The sequence below is a fragment of the Chaetura pelagica genome, unplaced genomic scaffold, assembly GCF_000747805.2.
Source record: "Chaetura pelagica isolate M959 unplaced genomic scaffold, ChaPel_1.0 scaffold401, whole genome shotgun sequence".
In the NCBI taxonomy this organism is placed as follows: Eukaryota; Metazoa; Chordata; class Aves; order Apodiformes; family Apodidae; genus Chaetura; species Chaetura pelagica.
The window spans coordinates 2071077-2091357 of record NW_009952259.1 but is presented as its reverse complement, the minus strand read 5'-3'; the positions used below and the strand labels follow the sequence as shown (position 1 = coordinate 2091357).

The window sequence follows — 20281 nt, the reverse complement described above, 5'->3', positions numbered from 1 at the left end:
ACAACCAACCAACCTTATGAAATGTCACCCCACTACATTAAACTTGTTTCAGTCGTTGAAAACCAGTGTTCCAGGATACAATTTTTATAAACATGTTTTATTTGTCTTGCTTATACCATTAGAACTGTAACTGCTGGCTGTAATTTCCCTTAAAAGGGGAAATCAATTCAAACACATATTGGTGCTTTTCAAAAGATAGCAATTAAAAGGGCAGCAGCAGCGGGCATTTGAGATTTCTTAAAACCTTCAAGGCTGCAGGAGAGACAAAAGGACATGTGACCAAAAGTGTTATGATTATCCATTAGAGATTTCCATCAGTACCGGCATCAGTTATTTAGGTGATAATACAGCAAGGTCAAGTATTAGTGACAGACAATGTGCAAGTCATAAGGAATGGCAGAGAAACACCAATCCTTACAAAAGTCATTGCTATCAAAGAAACTTAAAAGTGTTTCAAAGAGATATCTAAATACTTCACATCAAACATACAGTGGCCATCCAGATTATATCTCACATTTGTTGCAAAATTTTGTTGAAGTGCCAAATCAAAGCTCTTTTTTTTTCATTTTTCTTTTTTTAAAAAATTACATAATTACATTAGCAGTTATGCAAGCGATCTTAAATCCTTAGCCACAGAAACAGGGCCCTGGTGATGAGGAGTGCTGTAGCTAAGGGTGCTGCTTCTTTGTCAAAAACTGGCTAAAAGCCTATTTATTTAGGGAAATATGCATTACTATCCATCTTCCACTGTTCAGTGCTTCAATTTAATTAAGAAAAAGCTGAAATGCAGTTGCTCTACAAAGCCACACTTCACCTTTTCCATCCTTTCATGGGAACTTTAAGTTTTGTCAACTGCCATCACAGCAAATCTTTATGTATTTGTAGCTTTTATTTAATTTTTTTTTAGATCACTTAAATGTCAGAAGTGAGTCTTTGCTTTTTCCTGCCACTTCAGTTAACCATGGAGATTGGATCACCCTGAAAATTGCCTTTGTTGCTTTATTCTTAGCAAGGGTGAGGAATCTGAATCTCATGTGCAAGGCTCAAGATGATGCTTAGGACAGAACATGCAGCGTAAACGTTGTTTCGTTCCTTTCCATATCCAGGTAAAATAAAGCTGGCAACTGTAGTCCTGTCATTATGGGTAATGAAAATAGTCCCTTTACAACAAACTTCCTGTAAGGGAGAACAAATAGATAATAACTCTTCTGGTAACATGTATAGTACACTGGCCAGTGTGTTTTTGGCGTTTAACATAATCCTGTGAATTTCTTTAATTCACTTGCTGAGCATTCATTTGAGGCATCCCTCTGTTTGGTCTTGGGGGCCCTCCACGACCTAAGAAACATAAAAAGGCACTTGAATTACACATAAAATCAGGTTATTTAAAAAAAATTCTTAAAAGCTCTTGTATAATCTGGGTAAGAATTCCCAGGTGTGTATCTAGACCATATATGGTTCTAAAAGCTCCTTCAAATCACAACTCAACAGCATGTAACCTCTCTTTACAGTTTGCAGCTTTTTTTTCCCCCCAAAACTACAGTTATAATCACTTCAAGTAAAAACAAAATAAAATACATCAAGTCACATAGATATGAACATAAGACTAAAATGACAACTTTCTGCAGTAGTTTGAAGAATAATTGGTTTATTGTCTTTTAAATTAAAGTACTGTTAGCTAACTACTGGTATTTTAACTTCCATTTTTTTCTTCCTTCCTTAAGAAAGAGACTGCCTGTAGCTCACACTCAGTACACAAGAATTTTAGGTTACTTGGGGAATCTTACTTGCCTGCATAACCTTGACAACAAACCTCAAGACTCCCTTTCATTAAAACTGTTTCCTAAAACACACTCCGCGTTTCATCACAACCTGAAATTACACTAAACTTCAGGCCCAAGTTCCACATTGTCAGGCTGTCAGTACCAGGACAGTCAAGGACAGAACTCTTCCAACTACCACGAAAGAACTGTGGTTTCAGACAGGGCAAGGTACAGCCTCAAGCTGTCCTCAGTGACAAAGTGCTCAAGATTCTCACGGAAACATCTGCATCAAGACAGAAGACCTTCTCATCACCAACAATCTCACTGTGGAAACAGTTTTGAAAATAAAATATAGACTTTCAACTACAGTCTCATTATATATGTGGGATTTTTGGTTTTGTCTTCTCAAACACATGGTAAACACTCATATGAAGCTATAGGAGAACATACCTCAATAATCTAAAGCAACATTTCTATAGGATCAAAGAACAGATGAGCATGGAGGGATGTTCTGTATCCTTAGATCAAAAGAGACCTCCACAACAGATGCAGCAGGACAACTTTGAGTGCAGCAGAGTAACATACAATTTTGAAGGCTGACAGCCAGCTCAAGTCTCTGGTCTGCTCTATAAACATGTCTTACTTACAAACTACTAGTGAACCTAGTAAGCAGATTTCATGTCATGATAAACCTCACACAAAAAAAGTCACTTTCCTAAGGCTTTCATGAACGAAAAGCAACAGAGTTCTGCTACATTTAACATGTCAAAAGCAATTGTTGTTTTAACTTCTTGGTAAAGCATTCCTCACTGAATAGCCAGCTAAAGCTCCACCAAGTTCAAACAATCACAGTATAATTAAAGTCAGCAGAGACCTCAAGAGGTCCTCCAAGTCCAACCTCTGTTCAAAAGCAGAGTCAACACTGAGGTCAGAGGCAAGTAAGCTTATTCTTCAACTGTGACCCGCTGAATAGGGAGTGAGGTTTCTTTTTAAATGCAAAACTTCAGAAGTTGGATCAAAAACTTCCCTTCAACCCAAATACATTCTTCACTACTCAGGCATTACCTCTAGGAGCTCCCCGAGGTCCACTCTGTCCAGAGCCACGCTTGAAGTTCTGTTGGTACCCATCCTGAAGCAAAGAAATTAAAAGGGCTGTGATATAAAACCTGGGCATTATGTTTCAGGAGGCTGTTAACTGCCAATAAAATAAAAAGCTTTAAGAACAATATGCATTGACAAAACATTTGTGACTGCAACATCTAGCATTTCCTTAGTTTATAGTGATCTTAGAAAAATAAATCCTTACACATACTAGTACCTAGCAGGTATATTAGAACATAAAATAACAAATTCTCTCTCCAGTTACAAGGTATGTTCAACATAAGAAATGTAAATTACATTAATAATGAAAAAGTTTATTTAAATGGATTTATGGTCTTTTTTCTGACAAAGTTGTGAAAATAATTATATTTAGGAAAAGTTTTTTAGAATTCACTTGACCTTGCTCTAAGCCAATTCCTGCAGAGAACCATTAGCCAAACAGAACACGTTTCCCAGTTATAATCAGCCATTTCATATTCTGCTCTTTTAAAATACCTGTTTAGTACCTGAAACTTCTGTCTTTATGAGCAATAAAAAAAGGCCTTGGAAAAGTTTTAACTAACAGATTTGAGAGCTTTTGCTGATGGATGCTTTTTTTTTTTTTCTATTCTAGACTGGCACAACATGAAGGTATCTTACCCGCTGGTAGTTGGAGTAATCCCGAGGAGCACTGAACTGGGGCTGCGTGTACCCACTGTTTGGAGTGCTGGAAAAGGAAGGTCGGTAGCCATCATATCCTCCTAGGGAACAGAGCACAAGTCTCTCACTTGGAAATGACAGCCTCACGCTTTATATGACATTAAAAAAAAAGCAATAACAGCATTTTAGCTGAACCTGAGGAAAACTGCCCCTTCAGTAAGTACTGTTTAACTGCAAGTAAAGCCAATGTTTGCAACATTAGTGCTAATACTATTCCCAGAAGCAAGAATGAAGACCTCATAACTGGGAAGCAATGGCAATTCAATGCATTTCTCTAGTAATTTGAAGTTCGATTTGCATAATGTTCAATCCAGAGCTAAACATAAACCTAGGATCTAAAGGTAAAAGCTGTGCCCTGCAAGGCCACAACAACCAACTCAGGCAAGAAGCTGCTTCTAAGCCAAGACTCTCCTGAGTGCTGGGAACCATGTCCAATGATTGTTCCAGTCCCAAGGGTCTAACATATGGAAACCAGAACAATTTAAAACAGACAGATAGTGGCCACTGCATTCCCTACTAGCATCAGGTCTATTTTTGTTAAATGGGTTTCTCCTCTGCTCTCCATCCATATCATAAAGAACATGGCAAGAGCACACACTGCTGTATCCATTAGTCTAAACCCAGAACACTTGACAAAGAAACCATGTCTCTCCCATTCTAACACACACATCTTCACAACATTGACAGTGACATAAAAAAATCTCAAAGAATCAAGAAGATTTTAATTTACCCAAAACTACAGTATCATTCCTCTAGTCCTCGTAACTGCCTCAAGAATAATGACTTCTGGACTTTTTTGTTCTGATATTTCTACATTATCAAGCCTGCTCTCAATATAATGAAACAAGGAACTCTTGAAATACACTGGTTCTACCATAACTGGAAATAAACATTTTTGAAATTTCAACTGGTATGTAAATTCCTCACTTGACAGTTGTGAAATTCTGTTGGGTATTTCCATGTTTACTTATACTTGCAGTAGATGCACAATTAAACACTAACCCTGTAGCACTGAACAGAAAAAGTGCTTGTTTACATCCGAGTAAAAAGCCTAAACAAACACCTACAATTCAAGTTCCTTAAGTTGGTTAAAGCAAATGCAATTTTTGAGATACTTCCTACAGTATATAGCAAGAGTAGGTCAGTTTAGCACTTGGTATCTGTACATGATGCTTCCAGAAAGAAGTGAAAGTCAAATGAGAGTTTAATGAAGGTGTTCACCTCTAAATCCATTTGCCGGTCCCCTGTAACCGTTCATTAAGCCACGAGCCCCACGTGATCCCCCACGAGACACTCCTCGACTGTTGTAGTAAGGCTGACTGTTCCTTGGAAATCCAGTATTCTGCTGGGGAGGTTGCTGGTGGTTACCTGCCACTTGGTGAGTCTGGTCTGGGGAACCGTGGTAAGTACCAACCACTAGTTTGGAAGCGGAAAGAAAAAAGGAAGTACAAAAGTCTGTGTTTGTTGATTTATGTTCCCACCTATACATGCTCAACACTGAAACCTTCGAAATACAAAGAACACATCAAAAAATGCTCAGTAAATGCTCAAGAAATATAAGCTGCAGAATAAAGAAGCAAGTTCATGAGTCAGACAATCCACAATATTAAAACAACTCAGAAATTGTGGAGAGTTGATTTAAGTCAGCATCAAGAAGTCTCTTATGTAAGTTCAGAAACTATTCCTAATGCAGGTGTAATTTTCCTGTGCTATTAAAACCCTTCAAAAATAGGCAACAGTAACTCTGGAAAAAACAGTATGACTAAGTTAACTCAGTTTTGTAACCTTCTCTGAAGGGGCTGAGAGCCACTAAGAAATCTCTGTGCTCACTGACTCAATTCTGTTAGGTGTAGTTCTAACTTGGGATTGATCGGAACATTTTAACAGAGCTGCCACCCAGGAATTAAGTGGATTACAAAAGTAACCTGAGGTCTACAGGCTCCCTAAGTGTAATAAAAGAGCAAAACAGCTGTAAAATTTAGCCTGATACCCAAAATGCTGAAGCAATGCATCAAAGAAAATTTGCAAGTACTAAGTCCCTCTTGTAGGCAGGAAATCACCCAATAGGGAGCACAAGTTTACACCTACTTCACTCAGCCACAGAGCTCCCTTCTCCCCGGCTTCCCACTCATTCTCATGGAATGCAAGAAGTGCTCATCCTTTTAAGTGTTTAATGTGTTCAGGTTTTGTTCTAAGGCCACTGCATGTTCCATGTACTGACAGTTCCACTTACTGTTCCAGTAAGTTACACATTTAATATTGCATGGCCCACTTTCAACACCAGCATTCCCCAGACTGTCTTTTTGCCTTGTGCTGTATGTACATGACTCTAAAAACATACAGATGAACAACGAGAATCTGGTTCTCCCTCTTGTCATTCACCCATCCCAGTATCCCAGCTTGCAAGGAAGACAAATTTCAAAATCATCATCAGTTACAGAGAAAAAGGATCTGACTCTTTTCCCCTACTCTACCTTCAGTAGTTATTAGCATTTCACTCTTACAATCTCTGATCTGTGTCCTTCCCTCAAAACCTATCTCTGCCAATTTTACTTCAGCGGCAAGAGAGAACTGCTGGTAGAACAGCAGCTTTGTATGTACATTTCATTGTTCGTTCCTTCTCAAGTTGCTGACTTGGAAAGCATTTTGCCTGCTGTATTCAAACGCTGTCTAACTGATTCTAGCAAAAGATTCTACATCTTTGTTACCACTGCACCATCTGGGATAAGTAGCATATATCTGCTCCCAATTCTAGCTTACTATTTCCTTTTTAAAATGTCATCTCAAATAGTACAATTTTTTAAAAGCAGATTTAAGGATCATCCAGATCTTTGCAGAGCAAGTACTCTACTATACTGCTTTCCTCTGTAGAATAATCCTTAATCCTGTTAATGTTTTTTTAAAATCCATATAAAACTGAATCAAGTGGCAAAATTCTTTTAACAGCTGGAAATACAGATACTGAATTTCACCCCTGATTGGATTTTCAAACCATGACACATGATCAAAAAAATTGTACTGTTCAGGGGTAAGCTTTGCAAGACTAGGAACATTTGAGACTGTGTGACATGTTCTGATACATCAATCTAGGACTTCACAACCTGATCATCTGCTCCACTGAAGCTTCTGTCATTTCAGTTTTTGCTAAAGTAAGTTTACCTGTCTGGAGTTGCTCTTGCTGAAGATCTGATTGTTCTACTTGGTGAGGCTGACTGGAGAAACTCTGGTTGTAACTGGCCTGGTACTGATTTTGCTGCTTAAGGGTTTCTGGCTCATTAACAGGAGGAACAGGTGCATTCATGTTGAATACCTACAATGGCAGAAAAATAGCTCTCTGGTCCAATTCATTTTTTACAATTCCTCATTGCATGATGTAAAGAAGTATGTAAGCCTGAGAAATGTGAATAGCAAAGACTATTTTATGGAATTACACAATCGATTCCAGTGTTCGTATAACAACACAAGGAATGACAACTAAAATAAAGGGATTCAGTATTAATCGACTACTTACTGTTTGCATGGACTGGAATGGAGCTGCATTAACATTGATACCGCTGCTATGCAAAGGTTTGCTAGATCCAGTCTGGAACACTTGAGGCTGGGATGCAGTGGGAAGGGATGATGATGATGGGCTCTGGTCTGCACTCAGTGACATCGAAGCCTGGTAATTAAAACAGGTAACATTTTAGCAGCTTTTGAGTTACACAGAAGATTTAACTTGAAAATTTCACTTGAAAAAAGAAAGTGATGACACCTCAGATTCACCTCAACAGGAGTATTATTTACTTTAGCTGAACAGCCTCATTCACAACAGCATAATGGGAGAGGAAAAACCTACCAGTCTTCTCCCTCATTAACTTGAAACACAACTAGAAAAAACTACAAGGGGAACTGAAAAGGTTTCTGGGCTAACGTCTAGCCAATGTAAAAAAATAAATCACATTTCCTAAGACAACAGTGATGCTCTTAAGCTGATGCTGGCATGTTTCTTCTAACTGAACAATCTTGTAAATTAAAAGTCTTACAATGAAGGACTTACTGGTCACAGGCTCAAAATTCTGAAGTTAAACAGAACTGAAGCAGCCCTATCAAAAAGTAACTAAAAACTCCAAAACTTTATTTACTGAGAAGCACAGACTAACATTGGATTACACCTGCAAGCAGAGTCCTTCCCACCCTTGTGAAATCTGACTTGCCTGAATCTGGTCAATTGATTCTTTCTGTGGCCGTTGCTCTGTTGTGTGAGAAGGCTGATACATGGGTTGGGAGGCTGTATATCCCTCACTTGTAGAAGAAACCAAAGGAACCTGACAAAATAAACCCCAAGGCCCCCAAAAGTCAGCTGATGCTCACACACAGGTTTATAAAAAGTATCAAGAGAACTCTGGAATGATTGGTACTCTCCAGTAAAAGGATGTATTCCAGCAGATCTTTACTACCATTACAAATTGACTGCTTTTAAAACAAAACCACCTCATCTTGATATATATTCTAAATGACACAGCATCCACTCCCTGCCAGATTTTATTCCGTGGGTATTTCTGAATTGGCTGGACATGTGGTTGCTTTTAATGAAGAAACATCCTTCTAATTTCCTTATGCAACCCCAACTACCATTACATAAAACTAAGGAATAACAGAAACAGAGGGAAATATAAAGAAGTTTAAATGAAAGAACTCCAAGCTCCTACAAAAGTAGGGAAGTGCTGGTATCCAATGGACTGAATTTGCTCATTATACAACCTCTGCTCCCCTACACACAGCCCAGTGAAAACTCTAGCCAACAAAGCAGAGGACTTTGTATTTAAGGCTACTGGGGCCTTTAAGAGGCAACTGATAACAACTGATGGGTGTGTTCCCATCACCTGCTCACATTCAAAAGTAAGAGGCAATTTTTCTACTGCTTCCAAAATCCCCAAGGGAATCACTGGCAGCACTATTTGAAGTAAGAAAAACAAAAAAAACCCACTGAAGTAATCACAGACATAATTTAACAGCAAAATAGAAGCTAGTGTACAGAAAGCTGCCAAAAAAATTGTTCTACACCTACAAACCAAAATTTCTCAAAGTATTAGAACTTCAACAAATAATAAATACAGAAAAAAAAAAAAAAAAAAAACACCCTGTTTTGTTTCCATACAAAACAGTGAATTAAAATTGCAGATCTAATCTGGGCAAGATAATGTAAGCAGTTTATACTACCATTACTCCACGATCTACATTCTATCCACATTTTTCTCCCAGTTTCCAAATGCTTACAGGGATTAGGTTTACTACTTGGGAGATCAGATTCACTACTTGAGACCAGCAAAGTCCTTCAGAGATGCCATACATGCTTAACATAAAATCATCCAGCTCTTTAATCACCAGACAACTCCTTAAGAAGCTGACACACAGTAACAAAAAGGCAAATTCATCATGTATATGCTGCAGAAGCATGATTAAGTGATCCTACTTCAACTGGAATTTCTGGAAAGCTCAACTGAAAAACAGCATTCACACTAACTCTGAGTGCTCCAGTATTGAAATGTTGTCTAAGCAGGCAACTGGGACTAATCCTTAACAAAAGAAGTCAAAAACAACACCACAAACTCTATAGTTAATCCATTAAATCCATCTGTGGTCTGATGCCCACTTGAACAGATACAGACAGCTCTCAAACAAAGCCATTTTGGTTTTGGCATTTCTGTCACAAGTAAGTAAAGGACAACTTGCTTTCCTCTGTCAAATTACCAATCCATCTTGAACAGAATGCACAGAGAAATCTCAAGTTAAACTGCACAGATTAGACGAATACACAGAGCACCATTCTGAAGTCCTTCCTCTCTAATATGAAAAAATTATTTAAAATTCATCACTGTCACATGGAATACAGGTTTTCCATGATGGAAACCTAACACACAGGCACACAAAAATCTATTTGAGAAATGAAAATCACATCCACACACCAAATCTGAAGATTGACTGAAAGAATTGGTAACTGCTGAGAAGTCCACACTGGACCATGAGGATGAGCAGTGCAAACTGCAACTGCTTCCATGCTTGCGCCTCTCAGCTTAAGATTCCTCTAATTCTAAATGCAGTTTCCTCAACAAACCTGTTTGTACAAACCTTGAACCAAACAGTTTTCCAAACAGGGAAATGCCTCATAAGGCTCCATTACAGAAAATATGCAATGTCTGGACAGCATAAAAACTGCAGAGCAATGCCCATAAGTAACAATGCTGAAGAGATAATGGAGATAACCCAATTTCCAAAATCAGAACTTCAGCTTTTTGAGTTTCTCATATAGTTATGAATTAAATCCTATTATAACATAAATCAAGATGAAAATATATTGTACAGTTTACTGAACATTTTACCTGTGTAGCTTCTGGTTGCACAGGAACTTGATTAGGCTGGGCAAGTCTTGACTCAGCATGAACTGAAGGAAAATAATTTCACTCATTACATTGTACAATCAAACCTTTTACAGAATAGCATTATCATCTTATCCAATTCAGTTATTTGTGAGCTCAGCATTGAAAAGACAATTACGCTTTGAGCATGACAAAGCTCTACTCAGAACATCAAGTACCATTTCCATGCAAAGTATGTTTTTCCCAGTTGTCCAAAACAATCCAGCAATTTCCAAAAGACTAAGCAAAACTATATTTTGCCCATTTAAAGAACATTTAAAACGTTCCACACTTCCAAGCAAAACCCAGAAGTCAAGTGGGAATCCCAGGTCTACATGTAACATGTTTAGAGAAAAACACACTTCAGTAGTGATGTAGTGAGCCCGTTATTATGTCTAATGACATGACTTGCAGGCTTGCCTGATATTTATGTTTAGGATTTACCATTACAAACCTGGAGGGCAAACCATTTGTGGCATGTCCAAATTCTGTGCTGGATTCATGGGCTGTGCAGATACAATGGCAGGATCAAGTGTTTGGTTCTCAAACTCCAGCATAGAATCCTGATAAAAAAATAAGAACAGTCAAATCCAATTTACTCTTTTTAAAAAAATATTAACATTCAGAGTACAGAGCTGACCAGGCACAATAAAAGAAGCTTAGTCCAGAGTTACAAAACTGCTGGGTTTACCAGACATTTTAAATACATTATGGATTTAAAAATTCCAAAATATACTTATTGCAAGAAAAATTCAGTCCATGTATACAAATTGGAACTTATATTACAAAAAGATTAACTGGAGGGAGTCTTTCACAGACAGAACAGGTAGTAAACTAAGCTTTATTCTTTATCCTAAATTAGCACTTTGTGGGAAGAAACAAAAAAGAAGCATAAGTGGTGGATGCCTCATTTGCTTCCAAGGTGTGTGTCTACTCTCCTTTGTGAAGGAAGAGGAGAGGCTTTTTCTGATGTATTCCATTATTCCCCAATGCATTTCTGGTTGTTTTAACTTTGCATGTTAGAAGTCAGCCTTCAAGAGGCAACCCAGCTCCTCACATGTAGTAGAGGTTTTTGTAAGACAAAATTCGGAACTACCTTAATACAAGGGATATTTTACAGCTGGTATCACTTAAGCAGAATACATTATATACAGCACCTAGTGATGCACAAGTTTGTCTTATCTGTAGACTTAGTGCAAGAAGAGCAGAAAAGCTAAACAACATTCTAATTGTACTTAGACAGCAATACATGCCTGCAGGCTTTGGCTGAGTTCTTGACATAAAACGGTCTTGCAAAATGGACAGTGCTGTATTTTTAGAATAAACTACAGCGGACTCTTTTGATCACAGCTAACAGCCAGAAAGTGCTATCTTGTTTCTTGGTTGCAGCTTTGCAGTGCCAGGGTGGGTTCAACATACCTGCATGAAGTTATATGGGCCCTGCATCTGGGCCATGAGGTCCTGTACCCGCTGCCTTCTAACAAGAGGATCTGCTTGAGCCACAGTAGTGAGCGTGTGAGGTTCAGGAACTGGAGGAGATGTAGCTTGTGTCTGTTGCTGCAGCGAATTTACAACCTAACAAGAAACAAACAACTGGCTGAAACTTCAGCTTAAGGTAACGCTGCACAGAAGTGACTCAGCAGTTCTTGAAATTTATGGCTATTGCCTAAATCATTATGCAAATCATTACTATAGTGTTCTTGAAGTAAGTCAAGTCACATCAATGCTGGTGGCCAGCTACTCAAACAAGCACTTCACAGGATGAGAAAGTTTAGAGTGTGCTCTACTTGCTTCTCATCTATTCTTATTCCCCAATAAGAACAGTGCCAAGGAATTTTTTTAGAGCAGGATTTGAGACAGCAATTTATCAACATTTGGGAATTCAAATGAAGTCAGGGAAGAGTAAGTTTCAGAAATATGCAGACATGGAGAACAATTCTTTTCTCATGCCTTTTTAGTAAATGTCAAGTAGAGTCAGAATTTTCTGAGGACTTCCAAAACTTTGAATTTACATAGCCACATCTAGACCTGAATTCTCAAGTGTTATCCTAGCTGGAGAGGATAAGGCAGCAAGACAGCACCATGGGAGGACACCAGAAGCCCAAAAGCAGAAACTCAACATATTTCAATACAGAGCACATAAACAAAGGTACAAACAGCAACATGCTTTCAAATGCCACCTTATCACAGACAGCAGAGCAATCAGAAAAGCTGAACATAAGCATCTATGAACATCCATCATAAAATAGCTTGAAAAGGACAGTTAAGCTGCTCAGAGTAGCACTTTCCCACACCTAACCAGTCGCTCTTTAGGCAACTCCCCAATACGGAAATGATACTTTCAATTTAATTTGCATTCACGTCAACAGCCTTCCTTTAAAAATATCATTGTCAGTAACTTGTCTACTGCTTTATTCCCACAAGCTTTTAATTGTTAATAATCTTCCAGATGAACAGGTAAGCCTTAAACTTACAGTTGCACCCAATGTAAATTAGCACACACGCACCTGAAAGTTCAAAATATTTACATAAAATACCTGGCCTCTTACCAGAACTGTAGAAAATAGATTTTTGGACAGGAGTCATGACAAGTAACAAAACAGATCTCTTTTAGACCAGTTCTATAACCACAGGTCTGAACTTTAAATGTAACTTCCTCTTATCCACCCTCAAAGAAACCTACAGCATCTTCCAGTATGTCTATTCCTTGCTCAGATTTACAAACATAACTTGACTTTCTGCACATGCCACTGCCTCACAATCTCCAATGACACTTTCTTTGGCCAAACCCCTAGCCATCTGTAACAGAGAATTTAAAACCAAGTAAGATTCAAATAAATTCTATGACCAAAACTAAAAACAAACCACAACATACATTCCTCTTGAAAGGTTCCCTTCAGACCCAAACCTCCCCTACTAGCCATCTAAGGGGAAGCAATTTGACAATTCCCATGGAATATACCCTAAGGCTGCCCACACTGGAAAACAGGCACGACTGCTCTGCTGTACTTAACAGTCCCCAGACTCCAAATTATGGACTGTTTCCAAATTAAAAGAGTGGAAAAAAAACCAACAAAAGTGTTATTCAGAGCACACACATAGACCTCTTGCACATTACAAAGTTTTAAAATTAAGGAAGAAAACCAGATGACTAGATGAAAGTTCAGACGTAAAACCAGGAGCTACTAATCTCAAACAAAATTACCACCAAAAATGTTATCTGAGTATCAATACTCAACTTGTGAAGTCCAAGTCATTCATAACAATGCACTGTCTTCAAGAAAAATCAAGTTGATGGACAAAATTTTATCAAACATTTTCCTTTTCTACAAATAGTACAAAGTACTAGCTTGAGATGGTGCTTAATATTTTACATTGCCTTTTTCAAAACTCTTTTTTTAAATGTCAAAATACACTGTTTATAGCCTGTTCCTTCAGTCTTATCATCACTACCAGGTACTTTGATCTATTTTTTATCTATTATAATCACAGTAGGATAAGCCTACTAAAAAAAAATTCAAGTTTTGCATATTAAGTTGCCAATGGACAGGCTGTAATTCTAAACTTAACAGTTTGTAACAGTCTGCTGCATGAAAAAGGTAGAGACTACTCAGGTATCTGGACCATTATTCAAAAAGCAAACCACTCCCCAGTCATATATCTCCATTCATCTTGGAGGCACAGCAGCAAAGTAAAAAATTTGTTTCAGGAGAGAAGAACCTCTCAGCAAAATAGTGTTTGACTCATCAAATTGTTCACTCACCTTCTGACACCCTTCCTGCCTTCTGACACCCTGCCCCTTGACCTTCTTGGTAGGCAGAGCTGCCCAGACACAATCAGAGAAAATAACAGGGTACAGAAGGCCAAGGGGCAAAGGAGGAAAGGAGGAGAGGTAAAAACAAAAGTTTAATGAAGTCACAAACCAACCAGAATTAACTTGTATTCTGGCAGTCACAGAACAGTCTCCAGTTCTACAAAAAATACACAGGCATCCATCCAACCAAAGTTCCATTCTAAGACACAGAGAACTCCCTTTATGAGCAGATTCATGTTCAGGTATTTACTACAAAGGACCCCAACAACAGCAGCAAACCCAAAAAATCCCAAACAACTAACTCCACCAATAAAATCACTACTACCAATAAAGGACACATTCACCAAAGTTAAAAAAACACATAATCCAAATGCAAATTCACTTTGATAATTTAGAAGTAGATTCTTTGGTTGAAAACTTCTGGAAAATACAGAAACATCAATGTGAGACACTGTTACTTCTCAAAATACAGACATGATAGCCCCCAACAACAGCAGCAAACCCAAAAAATCCCAAACAACTAACTCCACCAATAAAATCACTACTACCAATAAAGGACACATTCACCAAAGTTAAAAAAACACATAATCCAAATGCAAATTCACTTTGATAATTTAGAAGTAGATTCTTTGGTTGAAAACTTCTGGAAAATACAGAAACATCAATGTGAGACACTGTTACTTCTCAAAATACAGACATGATAGCACAGAATATTGAATGTATCACATCTACTTGAGGGTTACTGAAAAAGAGATGTGTCTGTGGTAGCCTTCCTCTTCATAAACAACAATGGAATCTTCTGTGTAAGTGTTCTTCAGAACCATCAGCTTCCAAAATTAAAAGCTATCATTCACAGCTCTGACTACACTAACTCCACAACTACCTTAAGCTGAGGAGCACAAAGGTCTATACAATGTATATTATAATCCCTAAAGACAATTCAGTTGCATTCCCAAGAGAAATGGGATTGTGGTGCCAGGAAGAACAGCAAGAGTGATTTCAAAAGCAGTTATTCTCAACTTCCTGTTTTTCTGTGCAATCTGAAAAAATAAAGTTTTCCATTATAAAGGGGCAGTCCTCAACTTTACATTTTTCAAAACAGCTCATTTGTACATAGTCTAAGAAACTGGGACAGAAATGAGAGCTGAAGTGTATGTTCTTTGCATTGCTCTATTCAGCTGACTAGACAAAGACGTGGAAAATTAGCTTTTGAAATCAGTCTGATACAAAACCACAAACTGAATTCTGCTACCATACTAGTACAGTTATTCCATATTATTATTATTATTAGTTCCAAAATGAAGAATCTGAGTTTTAGATTGTGCAATGTGCAGCTTTATAGTTCCAAAGCAAAGGGAAGCACAACAGGCTTAAATCATAAGGACATTCTGTAAAGTCTTCATCCATACTACTTACATTAAGAACTACAGAGAACTGAACCTCTAAGCTACTCTGAACACTTGGTAGAAACTTGGATGTAATTTGGGCACAATTCAAGACAAATCAAGCATTAATTTTAAAATACTGTTTCTTGTAAGAATGCTGCAAACAAGCATGAAGTTGATGTGTGGTTTTGTCTAAGAGATTTCTTAAATCCCATTCAATAACAGTGATATTTTAGGGTTAAGTAAAGAAATGGAATACTATAACAAGATACTACCAAAGTCATTTAATGACATGACAAAGTTGTCCAGTTAGCTATAGAAGCCTCACATCCATCCAAAGTATTATTAAATCTTTCTGTTCTTTAGCACCATAAGATACGAATTTCAGCCAGACTGAATGTAAAATTGGGCAGATTAGAAAACTGTATCAAAATGGCTCCTTTCTTTTTCAGCACTTGGACATGAACACTTACTCCATTCCACTTAAAGAGACTCAAGACACCAAGGAACAATCCAGAAATTGACCACCTGCTATTTGCTGATACAGAAGGCTAGCCTGAATCATAAATTAAGTCTCCAGCACCTGAAAGATGTTTCTCATAGCTGTTCCTAACTGATGGACACCACCCAGCTTCCAGCATACCAAACTCTTGAATGACTCCATGTAACTTGTCCTTTCCAGTACGTGAAAAGTACAAACTCTAGTATAACAAAATGGACTTGCACATGCAGTGAAGTCTAGAGTCTAGAATGGAACCCACTAGCAATGTACCACAAACAGCACAACTGAACACTCACTCAACAGCAAACTAGTAACAAGTTAAACACTTGGAACTACAGTTATTGAAAGAAGAGATGCATACAGGCATATTTTAACTCAAAATTATGTGCATATGCAATCTGGAACATATATTAGTTGAGATACTAATCTTCAGCTCCCTTTCCATGGAACAGCTCACTGAAACACACAACTAGGCCATCCTGTCAGCAGCTGTGTAACTGAAGTTCAAAATCCGCAAAGCTCTCTTAAAAAAAGCCTTCAAAAAAAATCTAAGTCCGAAGACTTCTAAGTCCCAATTTCCCAAGCGAGACACTACTGAACAAGAGTTCTCTGCAAACTTAGCTTGCAAACAGCTTAGCTTTTATTTTGGGTACTCCTGAGCTAAATACGTAATTTAAAAAAGAGTAGCAAGTCCAAGCCTACTTAAATATATGTATTTGAGGGAGAAGGGAGGCAGTGCTATAACCTATCATGAATTGCAAGTCAGCGGAAACAGGGATTGCAATTTTACCTGCAGTACACAAGATCTTACCTCAACCGTTTCAACTGTCCACTCATCTACCTGTTCCTTCTCACTACTGCTGAACTGAGTCTCTGCCATGAATTGTCTGTTTACATACTAAAATAAAAATAAGAAAGTGTATGAAAGTAAAAGTAAGTGACATTAAAGCTAAACAAAGTGACAATCTTTCCAGTGAATAATACCTCAGTTGATTCAACTTCGGTTGGTTCAGTAAATTCTTCTACCGGATCAGGTTCTGCAAGAAAAATACACCATTTATGTATAGAAAACCCTCTACAGATAAAAAAAATTATTAAGAAATCTCCCCCAATAAAAGTGAAAGTTTGAAGAAGTCAGATGCATATTTGCAGTAGTTATTTATGATAAACTACTGTGAATGGACAATTAGTATGTAGGAACTACAGCTAGGTGTAAGAAAAAAACTGACACACGTTTATTAACATCCAGTATTAGAGGCCTGCTTTACATTAAGGAAGGAGTTGTCTTGACACACATCTCCAAGGGGATGGGATTTTTACTAGATCTGAAATTAGAAACTCAGTATTACTGTGATTATTGTACAGTTAAATATCTGTTGACTTCAGAAACAAATCTAATGGTTACAAGATAGGTAAACATTATACTTGTGTCTCAAAATGAACAAAACAAAAACATAAGGACATTACAGAGAATTAAGCTGCAAAGATTCTCAGAATTTTGAGTTAAAAAGGAAAAAAAACCCCTACATTAAATTTTTGCTGTGAAGAGTTATGTTCAGTTACTGCAAACTTCAATCTTTCTCCACAACATACTCAAAAAGGAAAAATGATCATGAATCTTCTCTTCAAGTTTATTACCATATTCTTGAATTTCTTAAAATATGTAAGCATACTCTTAGCTTCAAAAACTCTTCCCTTGTAACAATTAAAACTGGTGGAACTACTATGTAAGTCTCAGACAACCAGAACTAATACAAACAGAATTTTGCTTATAAATCATAATGAGAAGGTCTACAGGACAAGAAAATAGGAAAGAGACTTTTCAGTAATTTCCATTTGCACAAACCTGCTTCTAAATAATTTTGTTGTTAGCCTGGGTTCTTATTTCAGGAAGTGACATATTAGACAAGTGCTGAAAGATGTGTTCAAACCCAAATAATACTAAGTGACTTTGCTCCTTCCTTCAGCTAACTCTTCACAGCTACAAAAATAACCCTTTTCCTTGCACATCACGGAAGATATTTACGGTGTGGTCATTAGAAAGGATGATGGTTCCTCTAAAGAAGTAGCTGACAAGAGTCAGCCTTACAGAACCCTTCTGGCATGCAAATCTGGTTTTTCTTCGTCATGGCTCAGAGAAGGGCTGAATGAATAGCTGACACTCCTACAGATGTTGCCTTGCTAGATGTGTACCTGATTATCAAGGAATCGCATTTCTATTCAAAAAACTGGTACACATGAAGACTTCAGAGAGGTGCTTTTTGCACTTAAAACTGCATTTGGAATTTAATCCTTCTGATAAATCCAAGCAGACAAGACAGCACAACAGAATCATGCCAGTCCCAAGGGATCTTTGTATTCTTACCAGCTTCTGCTACAGTGTCTTCTACTGCAGGTGCAGGTGCCGCCTCTTCCTCCTCACACAAGCCGTTCTGATGGTTATGGGTGCTATCAAAGTAGCTAGTTTGAAGAATACGTTCAACAATCTCTTTTAGAGCTTTATCTAGGAAAATGGAAGAAATAAAAAATTAACAGGAACAATCCTAATAATCTTCCTTCCCAAAGATCAGATAAATTTTATCCCCCTTTTGCTGGGAAGATGTTGCTGCCCCAAGCTAGTCCACAGACACTATTATTACAGAGCTACTTCTGTCTTACTAGGCCATATTAAATACATCAATTAATAATAAACTTCTGTTCAGAACAATCTGAAAGGCACAGAGAATCTTAAGAGTATATAATAATCTTCAAAAGATTTGTGAAACACTTCAAAGTGAGATAAAGTTCATGAATTTCATTACCATACTTTTATTCCTGTTATTTCAAACATTTCTGGTTGCTTAGTTTTCCATGGGGAAAGTTTCAGGAACTCAATGACATTTCCACTGTAACCAATTTTATTTGTAATTTCCCAATTAAAAAAACCTTACTCTAAGTCAACCTCTTACAAACAAACTGTCAGTAAAAATTTCCACAGGTACCACCTTCATGAAGGTTCTTGCCCTGAGGTGAAGTGCTCAGAACAGCCTTTGTAAGCTTAACAAGCACAAGCTTGCACCTAGTGCCTCAGACAGTGCTGTGATGTCTTAATCCAAACCAAACCAGCCCCTCTGGCAAGGTAGCATTACTGGCTGGTCCAGGCCAACAAAAAACAAAACAGACTCAAAATGGAAGCTTCACAGTGCACATCTGGCAAATGATAATCACTGCATCAATCCATAGAAACACAGAGAAAAGCACAGAAATACATTAACATTCATCCCTATTATAAGACAAAGCAAACCAGCAACGGCTGCAAATGACATCACTAAAAGCTCATCCTGAAACAGACAAAAAACCCAACCCAACTGCATCCAGTAAGAGAGTGATTAGGTCTGCAAGGAGCATTCATCAACTTTCTCCTGAAAACTATCCCCATACTTTCTCCTTCCTTTTCAAAAAAACAGGGTGCATGTCTTCAGGCTCTCAAAAAGATCTAATACCACAAACATTTCAGACTTGAGATCTAGCAGAACAAGTATTAATTTAAAAAGTACTAAATTGCTAGTTCCTCAGAACATTTTATTTCAACAAAATAAACAACTCCCTTTACCAGTAAGGCCGTAGTACCTTCAACTCCTCAATAAAACAGGTTGGATACACCTACAACACTATCATTCCACTTGCTATGAACAGGACACAAAAAACTCTTCTAACAGTTCTGTATTAGTCTAATATAATAAGGATAATTAATTTTCAGAATGTTTGGAGTTGGAAGGGACCTTAAAGACCATCGAGTTCCAACTCCCCTGCATGGGCAGGGACACCTCCCAATAGGCACAGGCTACTCAGAGCCCCATCCAACCTGCCCTTCAACACCTCTGGGGATGGAGCCCCCACATCACTGGGCAGCCTGTTCCAGTGTCTCATCACCCTTACACCGAAGAATTCCTGCCTCATCTCTAACCTAAATCTCTTCTTTCAGTTTAAAACCATTATCCCTTGTCCTCTCACTGCAAGCCCCTGTAAAAAGTCCTTCCCCAGCTTTCCTGGAGGCTCCCTTCAGGTACTGGAAGGCCACTATGAGGTCCCCCCAGAGCCTTCTCTTCTTCAGGCTGAACAACCCCAACTCCCTCAGCCTGTCCTCATAAGAGAGGTGGTCCAGCCCTCGGATCATTTTTGTGGCCCTTCTCTGGACATGTTTCAACAGGTCCACATCCTTCTTGTGCTGGGGACACCAGAGCTGGAATTTTACCTACAAAAAAGGATATTCCTCCCTAAAACTTTCCTACCGATTTCCAATTAAGAGACTTAAAAACTTCCTCACAATACAAGAAACAGACAACTTCCTAGCAGAGACATGTTCTTAAGGCCTAATGTTGGCTCTGAAAATTTACATTTCTATAGCAAAGTCCATCTGAAGGATCACATCCTGATTTACAGAATTAATCTATCAAACTAGGGTAAAATCAGAGGTTTTTGCAGGACACAAGGGGAGGCAGAACACCACACTAAATAAGGCCATGCCAGTTTATATATTAGGTCATATTATTGACAAAGCTCCTAGGTCACACACATTTCCAGAAAACAAAGAATTGCTACTAAGCACCAGCAGCAGCAGAATACTGCTGAAACAGCAG

General features: G+C 38.0%; 1 protein-coding gene across 1 annotated transcript in view; it reads right to left on the bottom strand.

Moving 5' to 3' along the window:
- Positions 1–230: 230 nt before the first annotated feature.
- CAPRIN1 (cell cycle associated protein 1) overlaps positions 231–20281 on the bottom strand; it is a 28555-nt gene continuing 8504 nt past the window's right edge. The window contains exons 6-18 of the mRNA XM_010007450.1: positions 18028–18165; positions 16647–16699; positions 16474–16560; positions 11381–11536; positions 10416–10524; positions 9926–9987; positions 7760–7870; positions 7075–7224; positions 6723–6873; positions 4785–4979; positions 3504–3604; positions 2829–2892; positions 231–1338 (exon numbers count right to left, since the gene is read on the bottom strand). Of these exons, the coding sequence (XP_010005752.1) occupies positions 1274–1338; positions 2829–2892; positions 3504–3604; positions 4785–4979; positions 6723–6873; positions 7075–7224; positions 7760–7870; positions 9926–9987; positions 10416–10524; positions 11381–11536; positions 16474–16560; positions 16647–16699; positions 18028–18165 (1442 nt within the window). The 3' untranslated portion in view covers positions 231–1273. The remainder of the gene's footprint in view (positions 1339–2828; positions 2893–3503; positions 3605–4784; positions 4980–6722; positions 6874–7074; positions 7225–7759; positions 7871–9925; positions 9988–10415; positions 10525–11380; positions 11537–16473; positions 16561–16646; positions 16700–18027; positions 18166–20281) is intronic.